Below are 24,723 nucleotides of genomic sequence, written 5' to 3'. Positions count from 1 at the left end.
GTATTGCATTTTGGTACAACAAACAAGGGTAGGGCTTATACAATTAATGGTAGGGCCTTGGGTAGTGTTGTAGAACAGAGGGACCTAGAGATTCAGGTACATAATTTTTTGAAATCTGCATCACATGTAGACAGGGTGGTTAAAAAGGTATTTAGCACATTTGCCTTCATTGCTTAGTCCTTGAGTATAGGAGTTGGGAAGTCATGTTGAGGTTGTACAGGACATTAGTGAGGCCTCTTCTGGAATACTGTGTCAGTTCTAGTCCCCCTGTTATAGGAAGGATATTATTAAGCTGGAGAGGGTTCAGAAGAGATTTACCAGGATGTTGCTGGGTATGGAAGGCTTGAATTATAAAGAAAGGCTGGATAGGCTGGGACTTTTCTCACTGGAGCGTAGGAGGTTGAGAGGCGATCTGATAGAAGTTTATAAAATACTGAGTTTATAAAATACTGAGAGTTCATGGATGTTATCTTTCCGTAGGATGGGAGATTTCAAGACTAGGGAGCGCATTGTTAAGGTGAGCGGAGAGAGATTTTAAAAAGACATGAGGGGCAATTTTTTTACACAGAGGGTGGTTTTGTGTGAAATGAACTCCCTGAGGAAGTGGTGGATGTGGGTACAGTTACAACGTTTAAAGGATGTTTGGATAAGTACATGAATAGGAAACTGGTTTGGAGGGATATGGGTCAGGAGCAAGCACGTGGGACTAGTTTAGTTTGGGATTATGGTCGGCATGGAATGGTTGGACCGAAGGGTCTGTTTCAATGCTGTGTGACTGTATAACTGAAGGAATACTGGCTCTCCCAAAATTATCTCTTTGGGCTGACTACGCCTTTTGTTTTTTTATTATTTTTCAGCATCCTTAGTATAAGCAAAAATAAAATCAGAATTAGCTTTGCTCCATTAGTTTCAATAGGAACAGAACCCTGGTATAAGAACTAGAGGGGAAGGTGAGGAGGCCGTTTTCTCCTACACAGCGAGTTGTCATGGCACCCTAGACTGATGGAAGCAGATTCCAGAGTAGCCTTCAAAAGGGAAATGGATGTTCCTACAGAAAAAAGCAAGGGAATGAGATTCATGGAGTGGGTCAGTCAATGAGCTGGCACAGACACGTGAGGCCAAATGGCCATCTTCCAAGTGTTCAATAGTTTCTGCATCACACATAATCATTATACAATGCAACTTCCATAGATGGGAAGCAAAGCTAAATCAATTGGTCCTTTCAGATAACATGGGGTTTTCTTCAAAACAAAGATGTGAATCACCTCTCTGAACTCCTAACACGCTACCATAACAGAAACAAAATTCAATTTCATGAGTTAACACTTCCATAACAATAATGCATAGAATAATATCCCAAAAGGATATTAATGGTTTATATACTTACAACACAACAATTACTTTAATCGGCTGTACTCTCTTAGCTAAAGTCACAAGTCACGTGATACCAGCTAATCATCTAACAGGTTTATTTGAAATTACAAGTTTTCGGAGCGCTGCTCCTTCGTCAGGTGAAGTCAAGACTTTGAAGGGGCATCTCTTTTGGTTGGAAGTTGAAACATTTTGGAATTTGGCCACAGCTTGAAACCCCAGTTGGTGTTATGCTGAAGCACACTGATCTGCCAGTGCTCCACCTGCACAAGTGGGAGGCATCACATCTGCAAGTTTCTGGTCATCTGCTCATTATCACATTGCTAGTTTGGGACTGCTGTTGACTGTAAAGAGCTTTGGCTTGTTCTGAGTTTCTGAAAGCTTGAAAATTTGCATTAATATATCACCTTTAACATAATCAGACAATGAAGTAATATTTGAGACCTAGCCACATAAGGTAGCATTAGGGCAGTTGGACAAGTGCTTGGTCCAAGAGGTACCCTTTGACTAAATATTTAAAAGGAGAAATGGGAGATAGAATGAGGGAAGAGGTTGAGAAGGTAAATTCCAAAAGTTAGAATTGAGCCAGCTAAAGGCATAGCCATTAGTAGTAAAGCAAGTAAAACTAGAAATTGGAAAAGTACAAGTCTGACAGGGAGTTGTAGAGCTGGAAGAAATTCCAGACATGAAGGAGAGAGGTGGGCATGGAGGGAGTTGAAAACAAACATGGGAATTTTAAACTAAAGGCGTTCATTAACTGGGAGCCAACCTAACAAAATGAACTGGATTTGGTGTGAATATGGACACATAAACAGAGCTTTGGATGACATCAAATGCAAGACTTTCTTTCTTTCTCAACTAGGTTGTCAGAGAGTTGACATGCGAAACAGAAGAATATATGCCTCCACAAGGACAGAGAATATTCAAAAGACAAGTGAAAGTACGATGATCTCATACAATAACTAGTAACTGATGATGGAGTGACATCTGTACAGATTGGCCAGCGGCTATCAGCTTAAACTGAATGATGGTTACTTGGCACAAGGTGCAGTGAGGAGTCTAAAACTGAAGAACAGGGCAGATAATAAGATTTGTGTGTTAAAGACCAGGTAAATTCTTGGCATTGTTGGAAAAACAGACCTAAACACGAGATTCTTCTCCTGCCTTGGCTAATCCTGTTGCACACAGCTTCTGAGCAAGATTGTACAAGTTGTGGCTTCCTGCTTCTAAGATTTCAAGCATAAAAGATGAAGGATTATATTTGTTTTTAATTCCAGGGATTGTGAAGCAAAGTGTAAAATGAAAGCCCTCTACTTTTAGCTGTGCACTTTTAACCCAGAGCCAGCAGTCACTGTCTGAGGATACAGTTAGGAGGGCATCGAGGACTGAAATGAGGAAAATGTCTTCACCCAGAGAGCAGTGAATCTACAGAAACCTCTGACACAGAAAGTGTTTGAGGCCAAAACACTGAAGTTTTCAAGAAGGAGTTAGATCGTAAGGCTGAAGAGATCAATGATATGGGGAGAAAGCAATAACAGGGGTCTGAGTTAGATGATGAGCCATGATCATATTGAATGATGGAGCAGACTCGAAGGGCTGAATGGCCTACTCCTGCTCCTATTGTCTATGTTTCTATAAGTAGCTTTGAACGTTTTTCTTTGCACTTTTCTTTCATTTGTTTTCATTTAGATACAAAAGTAATTCTATTTGTGGTAAATTAACTTTGAACAAAACAGTCAAGCATTAAACTCTGTGTACAATCTCCCGTTGTATAAAGTTTGGAATGTTGTTTGTCTAAAGCGTGGACCAGAAAAAGATCCATTGGTCCTTTCATCAAAATCAACTGCCACATCACCCTTTCAACATTTAACTCCTGAATAATGACTTTATGATATGACTAATGTGTAAATGTTGAGGAAGGAAGCTTTAAAATTTCCCCTTGACAATTAAGACAACAAAACTCAATTATCCTTTAATGCCATAATATTCCTGTTAAGTGATTTTCATTTCACATTGACGCAGGAGCTGCATAATAAGTTGGCATTAGCTTAGCTCTCTGACCCAATGGTCAAACCCATCAGCAGTGTTTGTGTGTACTCTCTGCAGTTGAACCAGTGGCTAAGTTCTACTTTGGGTTGGACATGAAGGTGCCTTTGCTTTGAAGAAAAGTGTCTTTTGGGCAGCCTGCAGTCATTATAAATATTTAGAAAACATTAAAAGGTGCTTTAGCTTTCTACTAGGAATGTGGGAATACAAATATTTTACGGGAAAATTATGATAGAGATGTGATGCAAAATACTGACGACAGGAAGGCAGGCTTTGTGGATAGAAAGTGCGTGCAAATGTAGGTTGTTGTTGATACACTTGGTTTGGAAACCAGAGTTAATCCTTAGTTAATTCAGTGTAAAGACTGACTGTCACACATTCTACACTAACATCCTGGTTTGCAATTTATGATTTAGTTTTATGATTTTCTTTATGATTTAGTTTGAGTAATCTCAGATTGGCAGGCTCACATTTTGATAGTTACATTCCAAATGGCCCTCTCCCACAAATAAGATAATTAATTATATTGTACATCTTATATGCATATATCGATCTAGGTACATGGGGATGTTTAGTGCTTTTTAAGATATTTTGCATAAAAAAATAACTTTGACCAGGGTGAGGCCATATACTTTGAACTCCTGTCATAAATCCTCCTAATTACGTATTTGACTACATCATACTGATCCTATCATGCTCTGCCAGCCTACATATAATTGTTAAAAAGAAATTTTCTATGTAATGTATTGAACATTTCTTATTTACCAACACTTCTCCGCAGCAGTTTGGTCTCTTGTGCTCTGCAGTCTCATAGCCACTATACTGAGATGCTATAACACGGTTATAGTCATCCATTGCCCCATACACTATACAGATGCAGATCAATCTGACAAGATTTTGCATCAGCGTACCTCAGTTTCCAGCTCCTATGTTTAGCATTAATTCCTCTGCAGCCTCCATTTAACAAGTGGCTTCTAGTTTCCTGATGAAGGGCTGTTGCCCGAAACGTCGATTTCCCTGCTCCTCGGATCCTGCCTGACCTGCTGTGCTTTTCCAGCACCACTCTGATCTAAACTCTGGTTTCCAGCATCTGCAGTCCTCACCTTTGCCTAAGTGGCATCTAGTCCCCACGCAGCCTGTAACCCTCCAGTGTCCCGTCAGCAAGTACGAGCTCACATTGGGTTACAACTGAACCATAATGACAACCCCTTTGTTTTTAGTGCAAAATCCTATTTTCCCTGCTAGTACATTGCAGTGAAAAACTGATAAGCAATGAATATTTGAATCAGTTGGCTGATATCTTTTCAGTGTTTTAGTGGCATGATACACTAGCCTGCACAGCAGTTTTGGGCATTAACACCCTATAAAAGGCACATTTCACTTCTTTTCATTAAATAAATAAATTTGGGAGAAATCGCCGTCTCGTCTCACCACAGACTTCTGATTTTATATATTAAATATCTCTTCTTCTTAAAAAAAAAGGCTGGTCACAAGTTCACAGACAGATATTTCTGTCAGTCATATCCACACTGATAACTTCCTTTCAGTGTGGGAAGGCAATGGTCTGCTCTGGTCAGGTTTCTCTGGCATGAAGCCAGAAGTTTTATAATGCACTAAAATCCATCGCTTAAAATTTGTTAATGACAACAGAGGTGAGCCGCAAATTATTCAATCTTCACCGATTCCAACAGATGTTTCACACAGCGCAGCTAAAAGGAACATGATGGATTATAAAATACAAGATTAATGTAAAAATGTTGGCAGTGACTCTCTCTCTCTCTCAAGTTATACAACTTAAAAGGAAAATAAGCAAAACAAAAGACCACAACTAGCTCACGACAGACTCACCCATCAAGGGTCACGTGATTCTAAAAGTGGTGACAATATGGCTGACATTTAGACTGTCCCTTTTGACCCCACATTCTACTCCGTCTTCATTTGTTCCCTGATGTCGGATGGCAACACATCAAACAAGGCGTCCTCCACCAATAGACCGCTTCGCTTCAGTGCCCGGCACGCGCCCAGCTCTGCAGGCAACCCCTCAAAATGGTTCCCCTTCAGCTCCAGCAGCGTGAGGTGCGCCAAGTTGCCGATCTTTGGGGACAGGACGGACAGGTTGTTCTTGCCAATTCTCAGTGCCTTCAGCTTCTTGCAGAAGTACAGCTCATCGGGCAGGCTCTCCACCTTATTGCCGGTGATGGTGAACTCCTGCAGGTTCTGGAGGACGCCTATCTCTGGCGGAATGAACCGGATATCGTTGTATCCCAGGTCCAAGGACCTCAGCTTGTTGCACAGGAAAAGATGCGAGGGCAGAACCTCGATCTTGTTGTGGTTGAAGTAGAGACGCTCCAAGCTCGAGAGCTTCTTGATGTGCTCTGGGATGTACATGATGCTGTTGTGCCACATCTTGAGGCAGGTGAGCTTGCGGCAATGCTGAAAACTGATGATTTCCTCGACGGATTTCAGATTGTTTTCTTTCAAGTCCAGCTCCTGAAGATTAATCAGGCTGAAGACAGCGTGGGGTATTCGCTCCAGGTCACAGTGGATGAGCTCCAGCTCAGTTAGGTTCACCATTTTCTTCAAGCTGTTGAGCATCACCAGTTTGGTGCCATCATTTTGAATGCGCAGTGTTTGAAGGTGACTGGAAGTTTCAACGATTGTGGGTGGGATTTTGGTCAAGTTGCTTTTAATGCAAAGTACCTTGAGGCTTTTGAGTTCCCGCAAGGACTCCAGGGTGATGTTCTTGGAGAGGTCAGGGCTCAAAGAGCCTTGAAGGTGCAGCTCTTCCAAACTCTTCAGCCCATACATCCAGTGTGGGAGCTCACGGATGTCGTCAAACTTGACACGGAAGACCTTAAGGTTTTCCTTCAGGAACGCCAGGGCGGCGCTGTGGATCTTGACTGAGCACTGGTACAGGGAGAGCTCCTGAAGGTCCACCAGCTGCACAATGGTGGCTGGGATGGTGACATTGTTGATGATCTCCAGCTTGAGAGACTGCAACTCAGTCAGTTCGAACACTGTGTCTGGCAGCCCCGACAGCATGAAAAGCTGTAACTCCAGCCGGTTCTCAGCATTGGTCTGCAGCCGCTGCCGGAGTTTATCCGGGGTCCACTCATTGTTTAGGTTCAGCTGCTTCAGTTTGTTCTCACTGACCTCGGACAGGAAGACCGCAAATCTCTTGGAGTACAGCGGGTCGTACTGGTCTATCAGGTGCAGCATGAAGGCAAAGTCATTCTTCACATCTGGGATGTCGTCGATCCCAGTCTCTTGGCGGACATACTCAAAGGAATATTCCTTAAGAGATCGGTAAAAGAGCCAGTACAGTGTGTATAGGCAGGTGAGGCCGTAGACACTGACAAAACACAGATAGCAAATGGACAACTTGGAGAACAGGTGGGCCATGGTGTGATTGCAGGAAAACTTACAGTAGCCGGTCATCTCCTGGATGTTGACCTCGCAATCCACAGTGAAGTTGACTTTAGAGACCAGGATGCTGTTATATGCAACGATGAAGATGAACTTAATGACTTTAATGATGGTCTGACGGACATACATGGAATACAGAAGGTCTCCTTCCTCCACGTGAAGTCGGAATTTTTTGACTTTTTCAAACAGTGCCTTTGCTTGCTCACCTTCCTTCTTGTCTAGGGCACTGACCGTTGGCTTCTCCACCACTATCTTCTCGGGAATGGAGCGCAAGGACTGCGTTTTCACCAGGTTGCCTTCAGTGTTGGGCAGCCCCGGTGCCACTCGGACCTGGTGACTCTTCTGGCTGCTCTTACTGTCCTTCTCCTCGGGATTTTCGCCGGACACCTCGGACAGGGCGCGGGTGGTCCACAGCGAGTCAAAGCACTTGCCCAGGATCGAGATGAAGTGCTCGATCTTCGAGCTGGAGCCAGGGAATTTGAACCAGAAGTTGCTGCACAGCATGAAGATCAGAGTGTGTATCAGGACGAGATAGGGAAAATACTTGGCATACCAATGCAGGGCACGCTCATAGCACATTTGGTTTATAAAGCTGTACTGCTGAAGATCAAGGTTTGTTTTCAGTCCTTTCATTTCAATTGAAGTGTGAGAGGCTGGGCGTGATAGTGGCAGCATTGCTGGTGTTACAAACTGACCTGAGGAAATGTTGACCAAGGTTTGATTTTGAACAGGGTGAAGATTGTGGGGTGAGATACGCTTTGGGAGGCAAATGATCTTGTCTTGCATGACCTGGGAGAGAGACAGGTAAAGAGAAACACACCATTAGAAGGTATAACCTGTGAGCAAGTTTAAATAGAAAGTTTATCAATGAATCATATAATCACAGCGATTATTGCACAAAAAGAGGTCACTCAGTCTCAAGGCTGATCTCAGCTTTTCACTCAGTTACATGCAGTCACCACAGACTCTAAAAACATTAACATGGATTTGCATGCAATGAAGAATTAACTTCCGTTTACAAAAAAAAAATCACAATGTGCCTTCCAGCCAAATAACTACTTTTGAAGCACTGTAGCATACATACACAGGAATTAGATGTAACCGTTGACCATTCGGCCCTTCAGATCTGCTCTGGCATTTGACTGCTCATCTGATTGTACACCCAACTTTACTCTCCTAGCCACGTGCTACAACCTGTGGGACTCCCTTGTCAATCCTGAATCTAACCCAGCCTCAACCAGGTTTAATGGGCCCTCCTCCACTATGCTGTGAGGAAGGGAATTACACAGAGAGCTGTCTGAGAGGAAAAAGAAGTACAATTTGCAAAAAGGAAGATCTCACAAAGACACAAATTAGATTCCCTACAGTGTGGAAACAAGCTATTCATTTGGCCCAACAAGGCCACACTGACCCTCCAAAGAGTAACCCACCCAGACCCTTTCCCCTGACTAATGCACCTAACACTATAGGCAATTTAGCACGGCCAATTCACCTGACCTGCACATCTTTGGATTGTGGAAGGAAACCCACACAGACACAGGGAGAATGTGCAAACTCCACACAAGACAGTCGCCTGATGCTGGAATCAAACCCAGAACCCTGGTGCTGTGAGGCAGCAGTGCTAACCACTGAGCCACCGTGCCGCCCTTGACAAATGACAACAAAACATCCCTGCTGTTTTTGTGATAGTGACTGAGGGTTAAGTTTGGTCAGCATATAGAATTACATTGAATAAAAAAGTCCAGAAACAAGCCATTCAGCGCAATCAGTCCATGCAAGCTACACAGGATCTTCCTCCAGCTACCTCATTTTGATCAAAAGTACTTGGAGTCAAGGAGTCATATTGGGCAGAACAGGGCCTCTAACTCATAGGGTCTGTTCTAACCAATCCTACATTAATCCCATTTCCCAGCACTTGGCCCATAGCCTTCATGTTCAAATGCTTACCCACATACTTATTAAAGGTACCTTCCCAAGCAATGCATTCCAGATTCCCAACACCCTCTTTTTCTCAAATCCAAATCAAACCTTGTGCCTTATAATTATGCCTCCTCGTTACTGACCCTTCATTAAAGGGGAACACTGCTTTCTATTCAAGTAGGCTCTTATTGATAGAGACTGTATTCTTGTGATATGTCCTGATGAGTGCAGAATGAAAAACATGTGTCTTTTTTCATTAACTCTCAAGTTCTGTACTGCCAACAGCTGTAATTATCTGGTGGATTCTCTAAAAACACATAATCTATTTTGCATTTTTATTACAAGGGATAACATAAGCATTGCCATGTTAGGTGGATATCCTGTTAGAGGGAAAATCCTACAACTGCTTGTACAGCTGGAATAGGTATAACCATGTAGATCTATTATGATTTTCATCTTTACTGTACTGCCTCTACATCCTTTAAATGAAGTGATGATCAGCACTGTACCCAGTACTCCAACTGTTTGGCTATTCAAAGTTTGATCTTTCAAATGTATCTCACGAGAAAATAATCCATATGCTTGCTTTGCTCCATTAAGATGATTACTGGAGAGTGTGTCAGGAACAGCACTAGGCGTACCTCAAACTGATGTATCGAACTGCTGAAACTACAGCACAGAACTACTTGCATGTTAAACAGCATAACCATCAAGTCTCAGACAACACTTAATGACTCTATCCCAACTAAACTCTACAGTCCTGTGCTGAAGACAGTGCCCAACACAACAGCCTTCAATGGTGTTAAATTCTCAAAGTTTGTGCGAAGATTTGTAGCTCGGGTGCTCGTTGTTGTGGTTCTGTTCGCCGAGCTGGAAGTTTTTGTTGAAAACGTTTCGTCCCCTCTTGCCCTATGGTAGTAGTGTTGTCCCAGTCGTATTCATGTTGCTTGTTGTCTGCGTGTGTGGCTACTAAGTATAGCTGGTCGTGTCGTTTCGTGGCTAGTTGATGTTCATGTATGCGGATTGTTAGCTGTCTTCCTGTTTGTCCTATATAGTGTTTAGTGCAGTCCTTGCATGGTATTTTGCACACTACATTCGTCTTGCTCATGTTGGGTATCGGGTCCTTCGTTCTGGTGAGGAAACATCAAAGAAGCGCTTCGCAGGAGGCTCCCAAGCACTGATGATGTCGCCTAGCCAGGGGACGAAACGTTTGTTAAATTCTATAAAGCATCCTATCTGGATGCACCATAGCTTAGTAATGCAACTACCTTGCCCAAGACTGTAAGAAATAACAGAGAGTTGTGAATGCAACTCAGTCCATCATGAAAACCACCCTTCCTTCTATTGACTCTTCCATTGGGCAGAAGATACAAAAGTTTGGAAATGCATACCAAAACATTCAAGAATAGCTTCTTCCCTGCTGTTATCAGACTTACGAAAAGATCTCTTGTATATTGGAGTTGATCGTTCTCTGCACATCCTCTGGAACTGTAACAGTATTCTGCATTTTGTTCGGTTACCCTGCTGTATTTATGTAAGGTATGATTTGCCTGGACAGCACGTAAAACAATATTTTTCACTGTACCTCAGAACATTAGTCAATAATACATCAAATCAAAAAAAAATCTTTCTTTAGATAAGGAGTCCAAAAGTTCTTCACGATATTCCAGGCATTGTCTGACTATTGCCTTGTATAGGTTTAGCAAGACCTCCCTATTTTTATACTCACTCCCTTTAAAATAAAGGCCAGCATTCCATTTGCTTTCCTCATTACTTGCTAAACTTGGATGCAAACGTTTTGTGATTTATGCACAAGGATCCCCAAATCGCTCTGTGTTGCAGCCTTCTGAAATCTCTCTCTCTGTTCAAATAATATTCAGCTCCTCTATTCACCTGCCAACATGCATAGCCTCACATTATCCATCTACCTGGTGGAAACCAAACAGAGCAAATTGAGCAGGTTATTTCTCAGTAAGTAATGCTTGATAGCACTGTTGATGGACTGGTTCAACTGAAGGATCTGTTTCCATGCTATATGACTCTGTGACATCAAAATAGGTGGTCTAATAGATAGCAAAGAAGGTTTCCTCAGAATGCAATGGGATCTTGATCAGATGGCCAATGAGCTGAGGAATGGCAGATGGAGTTTAATTTAGATAAATGTGAGGTGCCGCATTTTGGAAAAGCAAATTGAGCAGGACTTATACACTTAATGGTAAGGTCCTGGGGAGTGCTGCTGAACAAATAGACCTTCGAATGCAGGTTCATAGTTTATTGAATGTGGAGTTGTAGATAGACAGGATAATGAACAAGTCATTCGATATACTTGCCTTTATTGGTCAGTGCATTGAGTATAGGAATTAGGAGGTTAAGTTGCAGTTGTGCAGGACATTGGTGACACCATTTTTGGAATACCGCATTCAATTCTGGTCTCCCTGCTATAGGAAAGGTGTTATGAAACTTGAAAGGGTTCACAAAAGATTTACAAAGATGTTGCCAGGGTTGGAGGATTTGAGCTGTAGGGAGAGGCTGAACAGGCTGGGCTGTTTTCCCTGGAGTGTTGAGGCTGAGAGGTGATTTTATAGAGGTTTATAAAATCATGAGGGACATGGATAGAGTGAATAACCAAGGTCTTTTTGTGAAGAGGACCGATGTGGGCAATTTTCCACAATGTTGGGTAGATGTCAGTTTTGTGGTTGTACTGGAACAGCTTGGCTATGAGTGCAACATGTTCTGGTGCACAAGACCTCAGTACCAATGCTGGAGTGTTGTCAGGGCCCATAGACTTTGCAGTATCCAGTGCCTCCAGCTGCTTCTTGGTGTCATGTAGAGTGAACTGAATTGGTTGAAGACTGGTATCTGTAATGATGGGGACCACTGGAGGAGGCCGAGATGGATCATCCACTTGGCATTTCTGACTGAAAATGCTTCAGCCTTATCAACTGCCCTAGTGCCTTGGAATTATTTTTCAGGGAATTTTTTGTCTCACCAGACAGTGCATCACTTCCTGGAGTTTCAACCTGGACTGTCTTGGGTGGGACGTAAACCAAGAACTTTCTGATCCAGAGGCAAGACTGATACCCACTGAGGCAAATGAGGCAGACCTATAGCACTGCAGAGAGTTTTTTCAAACTGTGATGTTCTTGTAATTAAGGCAATAAGTGAAATTTACCAAATATTCATTGCTTTAGTTATTATTCAAAGAAAAACCACCAGTCAACAAGCACGTAAATATATAGATTTATTCTGTTGTATGAAAATTATCAGGGGAAATTTCATACAGCAAAATAAATCTATAGAATGAGATTACAATGGCCCCGTGACAAGTTCATGTATCTACTGCAAGCTCCTTTTAATAATACCATTGCAATCCAGAAGATGGCAGCACATCCCCGTCAATGAATGAGCATCACTGATCACAGTCTAAAAGTGCAAACCACTCAACCTGCATATTTTGTTTCACAGAATCCCTACAGTGTGGTAGCAGGCTATTTGGCCCAACAAGTCCACATTGACCCTCCAAACAGCATCCCATCCAGGCCCAACCCAACCCTGTAACCCTGCATCTCCCACGGCTAACTCACTTGTACATCCCTGGACATCACGGCAGTGCAGGCAGCATCCAAGGAGCTTCGAAATCGACGTTTCGGGCAAAAGCCCTTCATCAGGAATAAAGGCAGTGAGCCATGCGTCAGGCTCACTGCCTTTATTCTTGATGAAGGGCTTTTGCCCGAAACGTCGAATTTACTGCTCCTCGGATGCTGCTGTGCTCTTCCAGCGCCACTAATCCAGAATCTGGTTTCCAGCATCTGCAGTCATTGTTTTTACCTGGACATCACGGGGCAATTTAGCATGGCCAGTCCAGCTAACGTGCACTTCTTTGGACTGTGGAAGGAAATCGGAGCACCTGGAGGAAACCCACATAGATATGGGGAGAATGTACAAACTGCACACAGACAGCTGCCCGAGGTTGGAATCAAACCCAAGGCCCTGGCGCTGTGAGGCAGCAGTGCTAACCACTGAGCCACTGTGCCCGAAACTTTATTCAACTATCAAGCAATATTCAAACATCTTAATGTATTCAATATATAGTATTTAATAAACTATTTTAAATACATGTCCAGCTCATTTACTGGAATGTTTTAGGTTCTACAATCTAAATGTAATCTAATGAAAGTAAATTCACCATAATCCCAGAGGATGACAGAGTTGTTCTCTTATAAGAAACTGGTCCCAATAACTGGGAGGTTGTGCACTTTGGTTGGAAGAATAAAGGTGTAGACTATTTTCTAAACCGTAAAAGGCTTCGGAAATCTGAAGCACAAAAGGTCTTCAGAGTTCCAGTTCAGTATTCTCTTAAGGTTAACAGATAGGTTCAATTGGCAGTTCAGAAGGCAAATGCAATGTTAGCATTCATTTCACGAAGGTTACAATACAAGAGCAGGGATGTACTGCTGAGGCTGCATAAGGCTCTGGTCAGATTACATTTGGAATACTGTGAGCAGTTTTGGGCCATGTATCTCAGGAAGGATGTGCTAATGTTGGAGGAGGTCCAGAAGAGGTTTACAAGAATGATCCTGGGGATGAAGAGCTCGTCATATGAGGAGCAGTTGAGGACTCTGGGTCGGAATTGATGGAGTTTCAAAGCACGATGGGAATCTCACTGAAATGTACAGCATACTGAGAGGTCTGGATAGAGTGAAGAGGTTGCTGCTAGAGTAGGAAAGACTAGGAGCCATGGGCATAGTCTCAGAGAGAAGGATGACCCTTTAGAACTGAGATGAGGAGGAATTTCTTCAGCCAGAGGGTGAGCCCAAATTGCACTTTTTGCATGCACGTGTTTGTCTTCGGAGACTTCTGCAAGGGGGTGGAGATTATTGGAGATAGGCAGGAACATGGTGCAATCACGTTTAGAGTGTGATGCTGGAAAAGCACAGCAGGTCAGGCAGCATTCTAGGAGCAGGAAAATCGATGCTTCGTGCCGGAGATCTTCATCAGGAATCCTGGTTAATGGCTCTGGCTCGAAGCGTCGATTTTCCTGCTCCTTGGATGCTGCCTAACCTGCTGTGCTTTTCCAGCAACACACTCTCAACTCTGATCTCCAGCATCTGCAGACCTCACTGTCTCCTACATGGTGCAATCAGATCAGTCACAATCTCACTGAGTAGCAGAGCAGGCTCAAGGAATGTACTTCTGCTCTTAGTTTGTATTGATAGTGATGGTGGAGGCTCCAATATTCCTCCCCTCACAGGGCTGACTGGGAATCTCACCAGCTCTCTAAGCCGGTCACCTTTGGAAGGAGTCTCAGGTTAACACTCAGTATGTTTGGCCACTAAGTGCCTTCCTTGAGCATCAAGTCCTGAAGTGGGACTTGAACCGTGGAGTTGTCTGGTTCAGAGGCAGTGATGCACCACAAAACCTCCACCGATGAACATCTTAAACAGCACCAATTCTTCTTTTACTCATTTGGAATGTAATACTTCACTTTTTTGACAGAGAAGACATCTTATTTTGATTCCTCAAACTTGTTGCTTTTGAGCTTTATAATTTTCCCATCTCTCCTTCCTGCTTATTATTATAGTCACCTCCAATTTGCCAACCTCCAGTCTTCCCGCACCTCACCTGTGGCTATTGATGATACAAATATCTCAGCAAGAGGCCCAGCAATCACTTCTCTAGCTTCCCACAGAGTTCTCGGATACACTTGATCACGTCCTGGGGATTTATCCACCTTTAACCGTTTCAAGACATCCAGCACTTCCTCCTCTGTAATCTGGATATTTTGCAAGATATTACCATCTATTTCCCTACAGTCTATATCTTCCATATCCTTTTCCACAGTAAATACTAGGATTCACTCAATCTATCCTGTCTATACCTTACATATGCTTCCTTCTTTTTCTTAACCAAACCCTCAGTTTCTTTAGTCATCCAGCATTCCCTATACCTACCAGCCTTCCCTTTCACCCTGACAGGAATATACTTTCTCTGGATTCTTGTTATCTCATTTCTGAAGGCTTCCCATTTTCCAGCCGTCCCTTTACCTGCGAACATCTGCCTCCAATCAGCTTTCGAAAGTTCTTGCCTAATACTGTCAAAATTGGCTTTTCTCCAATTTAGAACTTCAACTTTTAGATCTGGTCTATCCTTTCCATCACTATTTTAAAACGAATAGAATTATGGTCGCTGGCCCCAAAGTGCTCCCCCACTGACTGTTAATCAAGTAACAGGATACTGGCAAAACAGTAGTAACTAGAGTTGGTCAATCTCTTCAAGATGTTCCTAGATACAAAGGAGGTGCGAGAGGATTTCAGAGTGGCAGCCAGAAAATTGTAAGGACTTTCCTCATAGCTGGGCATCTTCACATCAGTGATTGGCAAGTTTATAGAAACAACAAAGAAATAAATAACTCACAGAGAGAGGTTTCAGGGGAGCCAGCAGAAGGATTTGTAAAAGACAAATGGTATTTGACTCAAGCAGTTGAATTTTTTTGATGAAGTGACAGAGAAGGTTGATGCATGGAATACAACAGACGCTGTCGATATGGTTTTAAAGGAAGCATCTCAAAAAGTACCACAAAACAAAATTGATCACAAAATGGGAAAGTCAGCATCCACTTGTATTAAAACAAAAGTGGCTAAAGGGCACTAAAACAATTAACATCAGCTTTTAAAGTCTTTGGAAACGTACCTGTAATGTGCATCCGAACACACCGATCATCAACATGGCGATGGCTATGTAGTCGGTGAAGACATCCCACCATGGTTTCAACACTCTAAACGCAGGCTGGTGGTCAGTAAACTGCTTAAACTCCGTGACTGGAATCATAGTTCCTGTCAAAACAAGATGGAGTTTTAAAGAAATAATTTGAAAACCTGCATGATCATATGTGAATCTGTATGTGTTAGTTGTTAAGTGAAAGCCTTGAACTGCAATCGAAGCTGATTTTGCACACTTGACCATTGCGCTGAAAGTTAGTTTTGTTCCATTGCTAATGGAATGCTAATGACAGGGAGCTGCCCATCTCATTAATATTTTGATGGCCGCTGCATTTATTCAATGGGAAATTTCACTTACAGTGCTTTTACACAAACGCATAGAGCTGTATCATCCCATACATCCCACCCATGCACATATATTTTTTGTAAAATGTATTATGGTATAAGATCCATTTCCAACTCCTTTAATATGTGACTAGCTACTAAAATAATTTAATATGGTCATGGGGTTAGCATAGACATATATATCTGTACAATCAAGGTATAGGTCAGGTTAATATTTTGCAACAGTAACAACTCATCAAAAATACTTTATTGATTGCGAATTGATTCCCAGTTCCCACTGAGAATTTAAAAAATGCTGTGTGAATTCTTTGGAAGTTGCAATATAAGAATTTCAAAATCGGAAATTCAGCATCACTTCACCACGAGTGATATCATTTTGAATTTTTTGAGCCTTGTCCTAATATAAACAACTGACTTGATTTTGACATGGGCACATTGCCTTTAATTTATGCTCCTTTTGCTCCGTGATTAACTAACAATTGAAAGGAGTTCATTAATCGAGGTCAGGTGAAGGTGAGGAATCTTGGTCCTCTGAAACAGGATCTCACCTTTCTCCACTAGCTATCTAATGTGATTTTGTACAGTTTGCTCCAGACCTTTAGGAACCCTGAAAAGAAATGGATCAAGACTGCCCGGAATAATTTTATGACCAGGTCCCAGAGATCAAAGGCTTCTACTGAACCCAAGGCTGAGGTGGTTTAGTACATCAACCTGATGGAACAACTTGCTTCAAACTGAGCAGCTAAGGTGAAGGGCCAAGGATTGAAATGGATGAGGCGTATCCGAGGTAGCAGTTAGCTGGTGTTAAGTGTGGATTGTGAAGCCTAAAGGATGGAAGAAGAAGGAAGGATGGAGAGTGGTAATGGTGCTTTAGGATGAGCGGAGAGGGAGAGTATTTAGGATGACATACGAGAGGCATAAATGCAACAAAAATGAAGGTTGCGAGCAGCACTTACCCTTACCCATACAGAGAGAGGGGGAAAGATGTATATAAGCATTTTCTTGTACATTAACTAGGTTTGATTAGATTAGATTAGATTACTTACAGTGTGGAAACAGGCCCTTCGGCCCAACAAGTCCACACCGACCCGCCAAAGCGAAACCCACCCATACCCCTACATGTACCCCTTACCTAACACTATGGGCAATTTAGCATGGCCAATTCACCTGACCCTGCACATCTTTGGACTGTGGGAGGAAACCGGAGCACCCGGAGGAAACCCACGCAGACACGGGGAGAACGTGCAAACTCCACACAGTGAGTTTGCCTGAGGCAGGAATTGAACCCAGGTCTCTGGCGCTGTGAGGCAGCAGTGCTAACCACTGTGCCACCGTGCCGCCCACTAAGAGATTAGAAAGACCTGTTTTGAGAATAACAGCTTGTGGACTCAAATGACTCACAATAATATATATCTGATGACGAAAAAGTGGAACAATAATCTTCAAAAAATAAAGTAAATAATTTAAGAGTTCCATTTGTGGTCTGGGCAGGTCGTTCAGCAAGGGATATCAATAAACAAAGGGCTAAAGATGACAGTGGCTGCTGGTTGGTTTTGGGACGCTTGAAGGAACTGACCTTAAGAGAACTGAAATAATTTTTTTATCGTCTCCCTCTGAGTCACAGAGCTGCTGAGGATGGAGCAATCCAGCCAATACATTGAGGGGAACAGAGTTTACATGCCCTTTGGCAACTAAAGATCTGAAGGAAGCTATTAAAATGTAGAATTGAATCATTAGTTCACCAGCAGACAGTCTGAAGTTTAGTGGAGGAGATCATTGATGTTAATAAGGAATTTCATGGTGAGGTTCTAGGAAATACATGAATGAAGAGTCTATCAAATACAGCACAGACTTCCCAAGAAAATGAGATAATCATGAACATTGATGAGAAACTATGAAGCAGTGATTTGTCCATCAAAGATCATATAAGATACCTCAAGGACTTCTCTGGTAAGAACTGATGATTCCTGGACATTATCAAGACATATAACATCAGTAATAAGGTCATGAGTGAAAACCCATAACAAACCTCATACTAACAATGTGGACCAGGACTGGACATTCGAGGTGATGGAGAGCTAGAAGGGGCTTCCTTCAAAAGTACTCGTGTAAGGGCAGGAGCGTAATAAATGATAAGGTTGAGACTGTGCTCTTTGTGTGAACTCGGTCAGAATGCCAAGGGGAAGAAGAAGCAGTTGGAAGGCGAGAGATTAAAGATAGAGGTAGGTTAGACAGCATACTTCTTGAATATGGTGGCAGCACTGATTTCAGAATCACAACTCTCATTGGAAGTTGGAGAGCAGATGGTGTTGAGCAAGCTCGCATGGTCATGTCATGGTACTACCGGAGAAGGGAGTGATTGAAAGAAACTCGTGACCAAAATCATCATGATTAGAGTTTCAGCAGAAATGTGAACTCGTTCCCAAGCACTGGAGCATGTCTTGTGTCTCTACTGCATCATGCATTAATCCACCTCTATCCTGTGATGTATTCATCCATTGATCCAATTTTTAAAATTCAATTTTTATTCTTATGTTTCCTCAGGCTGGAGTATGTTTCCATGGATGATAGATTTTCTAGGACTGTCATTCGTAACAATGTCTGTCAGAAGGATGTTTGAGTCTGGGGAATGTTACTTTGAGGCCAATCTTGAATTCACCAATATCCCAGGACAGAGTGCGTCTCTCACTCCATCCCATCACTCACCCCCTCCCCACCATCTCTCATGAAGGCTGCCGTTAGCAGGCCCAGGACAGGTCACATTCATCTGGAATGTTTGCTCTGGAGCATTTACCCCACTGCAGTAACAATGGTCTTCAACATTGCCTCCTCCACCACCCCACCTACTGTCACTCATAACCACTGGTGATTAAAGGTCAGTATTTGACTTTCACAAATAGCTAATGAGCTCTTTCTTTTAAAGGGTCTCTGATATTGCAGCATGCACAACAAAACAGAGTCACATGTACGCACGTGGGACCGACATCTAGCGATTAGGAGCAAATGGTTTCCAATCTGCCAAAAAAAAATAAATAAACCAATAAATAAACGCTTGAGCTATTAGTTAATTTGGATTCAGAAAATGCACCCACAGATTAGTTTGATTTGGAAACTCATATGATTAGGCATAAAGCACCTCCGATTCCGTGTCCCTCTTCCATTACTGACCCACAGGGAAAAGCCAATAAGAAAAGATTGTGAATCTACTGGTCATACTGGGGCTTCAATTTGAAGCATATGAGATCAGACAGTCCAGTGTCTCTCATTCACAAGTTTCACTATCTGTCTTTTACCTTCTAAGAAGTCACACCTACCCAGAGGAAGCTACTTGTCAATTAAAACATCTAGAGTCAGTACAAAATATTCCCAAAATTAAATATGAGATTGTTAGCTGCTAAATGAAGCTCCCTCTCCTCTGCTTTGAGAGTTAGAAATGATTCCATATTGCGCCATTTAATCGGTGTGAGCTGCATTTTGAACTCTGACCCCTGTAGAGAAGCAGCAGTTTCTAACCATCTGTATCTAAGAAAGCACCAGACTCCGGTGATAGTAACACCAGTCCATGAGTGATTTGAAAACTTTTACACTTACCTACTGGCGAAGTGTTGTCTACTTACAACAGCAACCAAAATTTTCTTTCTCGAGATCTTCGGCAAGAGCCAACTCAACAAAACCTGCCAAACACAAAAGGGAAAGCTACTTGCAAAGAGGAATGAAAACATAAACATCACAAAAAAATCCAGCTGACATGTTTCAAAACTTCTACTTGGCTTCAACAGAGTTCAGCCTGAAAAGTGCTTCATACGAGCAGCGAAGGTTCAGGATAGTTATGACTAATATTTGCAACACCGCATATAAACTTGGAAAGATACAGCATATAGGAAATGATTTGACCTAGCGTTATTTGGAGGTTGCTCTTGAAAGAATCTATCCACTCTGTCCAACTTCCCTGCTCTTTCCCTCAGCCTCACAATTATTTCCTTTTGTCAAATTTTAATCTAATTTCCTTTAGAAAGCCTTCATTGAACATATTCAATGTCCATTCTGGATCAGAGCATCTTGTTATAAATACTATTCTCGCCCATGTTGAGAACATGAACATAAAGACTGCAAGACCAAATGAAATAGTTTTGGCCATTCAGCCCCTCTAGCCTGCTCCTGCATTCACTAGGATCATGGCTGATCTGACATTCCTCATGTCCACTTTATTGCCCTTTCCCCTTAACTCTTGATTCTCCTACTCATCAAGAGTCTTTCTATCTCAGTCTTAGATGTACACGACAATTCTGCCTCCACAGCTCTGTGGCAAGGAGTTCCAAAGACTCTCAAGCCTCTGAGAGAAAAAGTTCCTCCTCATCTCAGTCTGAAATTGGCACCTTTATTCTGAGACAACGCCCTCAGATCCTAGCCTCTCCCATGACAGGAAACATCCTCTTGGCATTTACTCTGTCAAGCCCCTTAGAAATCTGTTATGTTTCAATAAGGTCATAAGACCATAAGACATAGGAGCAGAAATTAGGCCATTCAGCACATTGAGTCTATTCTGCCATTCAATCATGGCTGTTAAGTTTCTCAACCCCATTCTCCTGCTTTCTCCCCATAACCCTTGATCTCCTTGATACTCAAGAACCTACCTATCGCTGTCTTAAATATACTCAATGACCTGGCCTCTTCCGTTTGCTGTGGCAATGAATTTCATAGATTGACCACTCTCTGGCTAGAGAAGTTTCTCCTTATCTCCATTCTAAAAGGTCTTCCCTTTACTCTAAGATCACCTCTCATTCTTCTAAGTACCAGTGAGTAGAGTTTCAATTTGTTTAGCCTTTGCACATAATACAGTCCATCCATAGTAGGGATGACCCTAGGGAACCTTCTTTGAACTGCCTCCAATGAATGTTTTCTTTTCTCAAATAAGGGGCTAAAACTCCAGACGTGGGCTCACCAACACCTTGTGCAGTTGCAGTAAGACTTCCCTATTCTTCTCCTCCCTTGAAATAAGGGCCAACATTCCAGTAACCTTTCTGAAAACCTGCTGCACCTGTGTACTTGCTTTCTGTATTTCGTGCACAAGTTTTCCCCTAAGCTCTGTTGCAGCTTTCTGCTGATTTCCGCATTTCACTAACACCATTTTCTTTTGTTTCTCGTTCCAAAACGAATATCTTCATATTTTTCCACATTACATAATTTTTGCCATTTAGTTAACCTATCAATATTTTTTGAAAATTTATTCATGGGATGAGGATATCACTGGCTGGGCCAGCATTTATTGCCAATCCCTAATTGCTCAGAGGATAGTTAAGAGTCAACCACATTAGCTGTGGGTCTGGAGTCACATGTAGACCAGAATGGCTGTTTCCATCCCTGAAGGACATTAGCAAGCCAGATGAGTTTTTCCACCAATTGACAAAGGATTCATGGTCATCATTAGACTCTTACTTCCAGATTTCTGTTGAATTCAAATTCCATCATCGGCCATAGCAGGACTAGAACCTGGGTCTCCAAATTAACAGTCCACCGATAATACCACTAGGCTATTGCCTCCCCACTCTCTCTATAAACTGCTTGCATCCCTTTCACAACCTGCCTTTCCACTTATTTTTGAGTCATCTGTAAATCTGATGACAATGTATTCATTTCCTTTTGTGAACAGTTATGGTCCCAGCACTGATCCCTGTGGAACCCCCTGTGCCAACCTGAAAGCGATCCCCTTATCCCACTCACTTTTTGCTGCCCATGAGCCAAATCCCTATCCATGCCATTACACTACCTCCAATACCATGGGCTCTTGTCTTATGACTTCGCCTTTTGTGAGCTATCTTGCCATATGTCTGCTGGAAGTTCAAACACAACTGGTTCCCCTCTATCCAATGTCGTTCAGATTTCCTTGCAAAGCTCTCATAAATTAGTCGGACAAGTTTGCCCTTTGATAAAAAAAACATATTGACCATCATAACAGTCAAGAATTTCTGAACTAAATACTAAGTAATCCATAGCTGCCTTGCACCATCAATCCATCTACGATTTAAATATGCATGTCTTCTAGAGTCTCAGACAGCTTTCTCTTTGTTTTATTTTCCTGCCTACACTTGTGTGCCTCTATTTTCCTTAAAAAATTACTCAACTCTAACATCTGAGAAAAGAACACCAGCCTGAATTATGAACTCTTGCTTTTTGCCCTAAAGATGCTACCCAGAGGAAAGAATGAGCAATATTTGGACATGGACACACTGGAGCTTCCACACTGAAGTAAGCAAAGATGCATCAAATCAGTAAACCGCATTCACATGTTTTACTGCTTTTGCCTTCTCCTGTCCCCTCACAGCATCATCTAGTTGGCGCAATATTGAGGGTCGAAGGGCCTGTTCTGCGCTGTATTGTTCTATGTTCTACATCGCAGTTTCAGTGCTGCACACAGGAATAAGTCTTAGTTCTGAAGAAGGGTCACTGGACTCAAAACATTGATTCTGCTTTCTCTCCACAGATGCTGCTACACCTGCTGAGGTTCTCCAGCATTTTAAATAAGATTCAGGTTCAACAGCAGATCTTGTATGCTGCAGTCTTAATTAATTTGTTTTATAATTCATAGCTAATCTTCTTCCACGTTGGCAACTCATTGAAAAAACATCAGAGGCAAGCCCACCAGGTATGCACATCTTTCAGCAAGGTCATTTGGTATTGGTCAGAGTGAGAAACCAGTAAATTGAACTCCTCTTACTCCAATTCTAGCCAAGAAGCTAATTAACATCCCTATCATTTCCTGAGCTGAAACGAGTTACTTTAGCACAGGCCAAGAAATGAACCTAATTTCTTCACTCATCCACATGGGTAAACAGCATAGAATGCAAGAGTCTTTAACCAGATAATTTCTGTTCACCCTTTGTATTACTTGATCAGCTAATGACTTCAGTTTCCTAGATGTTAATTTGTTGCATTGAAACATCACCAGGTGAAATCTCATAAGGGTCTGAATGACATGGGATATGACAGCATTGTGTTCGAATTTGACTAGAGACATGTCTTGACATTTGTACATTTCACAAGCAGCCTCACTAGGCCTTTTTTTATATTCTATACCTGGAGCGCCACGTTTCTCACGAGGTAGTGGTGAGTTGCCAATTAAAGGGGATTATTGCTTGTTAAATGCCTGGTTAACAAGCCAACTCACCTTATTAATATTCAGGGTCAAAAAGTGTGGCACTGGAAAAGCACGGCAGGTCAGGCAGCATCTGAGGAGCAGGAAAGTCAACATTTTGGGCATTGACTCTCCTGCTCCTCGGATGCTGCCTGACCTGCTGTGCTTTTCCAGCACCACACTCTCGACTCTGATCTCCAGCATCCGCAGACCTCACTTTCTCCTAGTCATTAATATTCAGTTTTACTTCTTATAAAACACACCAGACATTGTGAAAACCTGGCATGGAACCCAGAGTGGGCACCTGGCAAATTCAGCTCACCACTTGCTCCAAAGGAGATTTGAATTGCTTCTGACCAAACTGCATGTCAGGGCACTGTTGTATTGGCACTGACCACACACACACACCCTTCTTCTCTGGGCTTTGGCACCGACATTTACTGACCACATAAGTGACCATCGTGGCATCTCTGAAGCACCCTGTTAGACTGGCATTGCGCAGTGCACACACACTTTGCGCTTAGAAACAGACACCCACTGCAAGGATTGGATCAGGCTGCACCTCAGCATTTCTCACTTGCCCTCATTGTGTTTGCTCACCCCATGCCCACCTGCATGCTGATCTCATCCAAGCCTTGCCTGTTGGTGCTCCAGCCAGAGCTACAGGCTATCACTGCTGCCCCCTATTGATATGCTCGTTAGTACAGACAGACTTGGTCACAGAGTCATACAGATGTATAGCATGGAAACAGACCCTTCGGTCCAACCGTCTATGCTGACCCAATATCCGAACCCAATCTAATCCCACCTGCCAGCACTCAGCCCATATCCCTACAAACCCTTCCTATTCATAGACCCATCCACGTACCTTTTAAATGTTGCAATTGTACCAGCCTCCACCACTTCCTCTGGCAGCTCATTCCATACACATACCATCCTCTGCATGAAAAAGGTTGCCCCTTAGGTCTCTTTTATATCTTTCTCCTCTCACCCTTAACCTATGTCCTCTAGTTCTGGACTCCCCGACCCCAGGGAAAAGACCTTGTCTATTTACCCTATCCATGCCCCTCATGATGTTATAAACCTCTATAAGGTCACCCCTCAGCCTCTGATGCTCCATGGAAAACAGCCCCAGCCTGTTCAACCTCTCCCTATAGCTCAAATCCTCCAACCCTGGCAACATTCTTGTAAATCTTTTCTGAACCCTTTCAAGTTTCACAACATTCTTTCAATAAGAAGGAGACCAGAATTGCATGCAATATTCCAACAGTGGCCAAACCAATGTCCTTTGCAGCCACAACATGACCTCTCAACACCTGTACTCAATACTCTGACCAATAAAGGAAAGCATACCAAATACCTTCTTCACTATCCCATCTACCTGTGACTCCACTTTCAATGAGTTATGAACCTGCACTCCAAGGTCTCTTTGTTCAGCAACACTCCCCAGGACCTTACCATTAAGTGTATAAGTCCTGCTAAGGTTTGCTTTCTGAAAATTCAGCACCTCGCATTTATCTGAATTAAACTCCATCTGCCACTTCTTAGCCCATTGGCCTATCTGGTCCAGATCCTGTTGTAATCTGAGGTAACCCTCTTCGCTGCTCACTACACATCCAATTATGGCGTCATCTGCAAACTTACTAACTATACCTCTTATGCTCACATCCAAATCATTTATATAAATGACAAAAAGTAGAGGACCCAGCACTGACCCTTGTGGCACTCCACTGGTCACAGGCCTCCAGTCTGAAAAACAACCCT

At 42.6% G+C, this 24,723-nt stretch overlaps 1 protein-coding gene across 2 annotated transcripts in view; it reads right to left on the bottom strand.

The window, feature by feature from the left end:
* Positions 1-696: 696 nt before the first annotated feature.
* The window catches only part of lrrc8c (leucine rich repeat containing 8 VRAC subunit C), a 39,487-nt gene continuing 15,460 nt past the window's right edge, over positions 697-24,723 (bottom strand). Inside the window, exons 2-5 of one of the 2 annotated variants that reach the window (XM_043698739.1) lie at positions 19,419-19,501; positions 18,801-18,842; positions 15,454-15,596; positions 697-7,632 (exon numbers count right to left, since the gene is read on the bottom strand). In XM_043698739.1, coding sequence (XP_043554674.1) covers positions 5,341-7,632; positions 15,454-15,596; positions 18,801-18,813 — 2,448 coding nt within the window. In that variant the 5' untranslated portion in view covers positions 18,814-18,842; positions 19,419-19,501 and the 3' untranslated portion in view covers positions 697-5,340. The remainder of the gene's footprint in view (positions 7,633-15,453; positions 15,597-18,800; positions 18,843-19,418; positions 19,502-24,723) is intronic. The other variant, XM_043698741.1, reaches the window with a different exon arrangement.

This window comes from Chiloscyllium plagiosum, chromosome 11 (genome assembly GCF_004010195.1).
Source record: "Chiloscyllium plagiosum isolate BGI_BamShark_2017 chromosome 11, ASM401019v2, whole genome shotgun sequence".
Classification (NCBI taxonomy): Eukaryota; Metazoa; Chordata; class Chondrichthyes; order Orectolobiformes; family Hemiscylliidae; genus Chiloscyllium; species Chiloscyllium plagiosum.
Note: the sequence above shows the minus strand (reverse complement) of the source record. Positions and strands in the feature narration are given on the sequence as shown.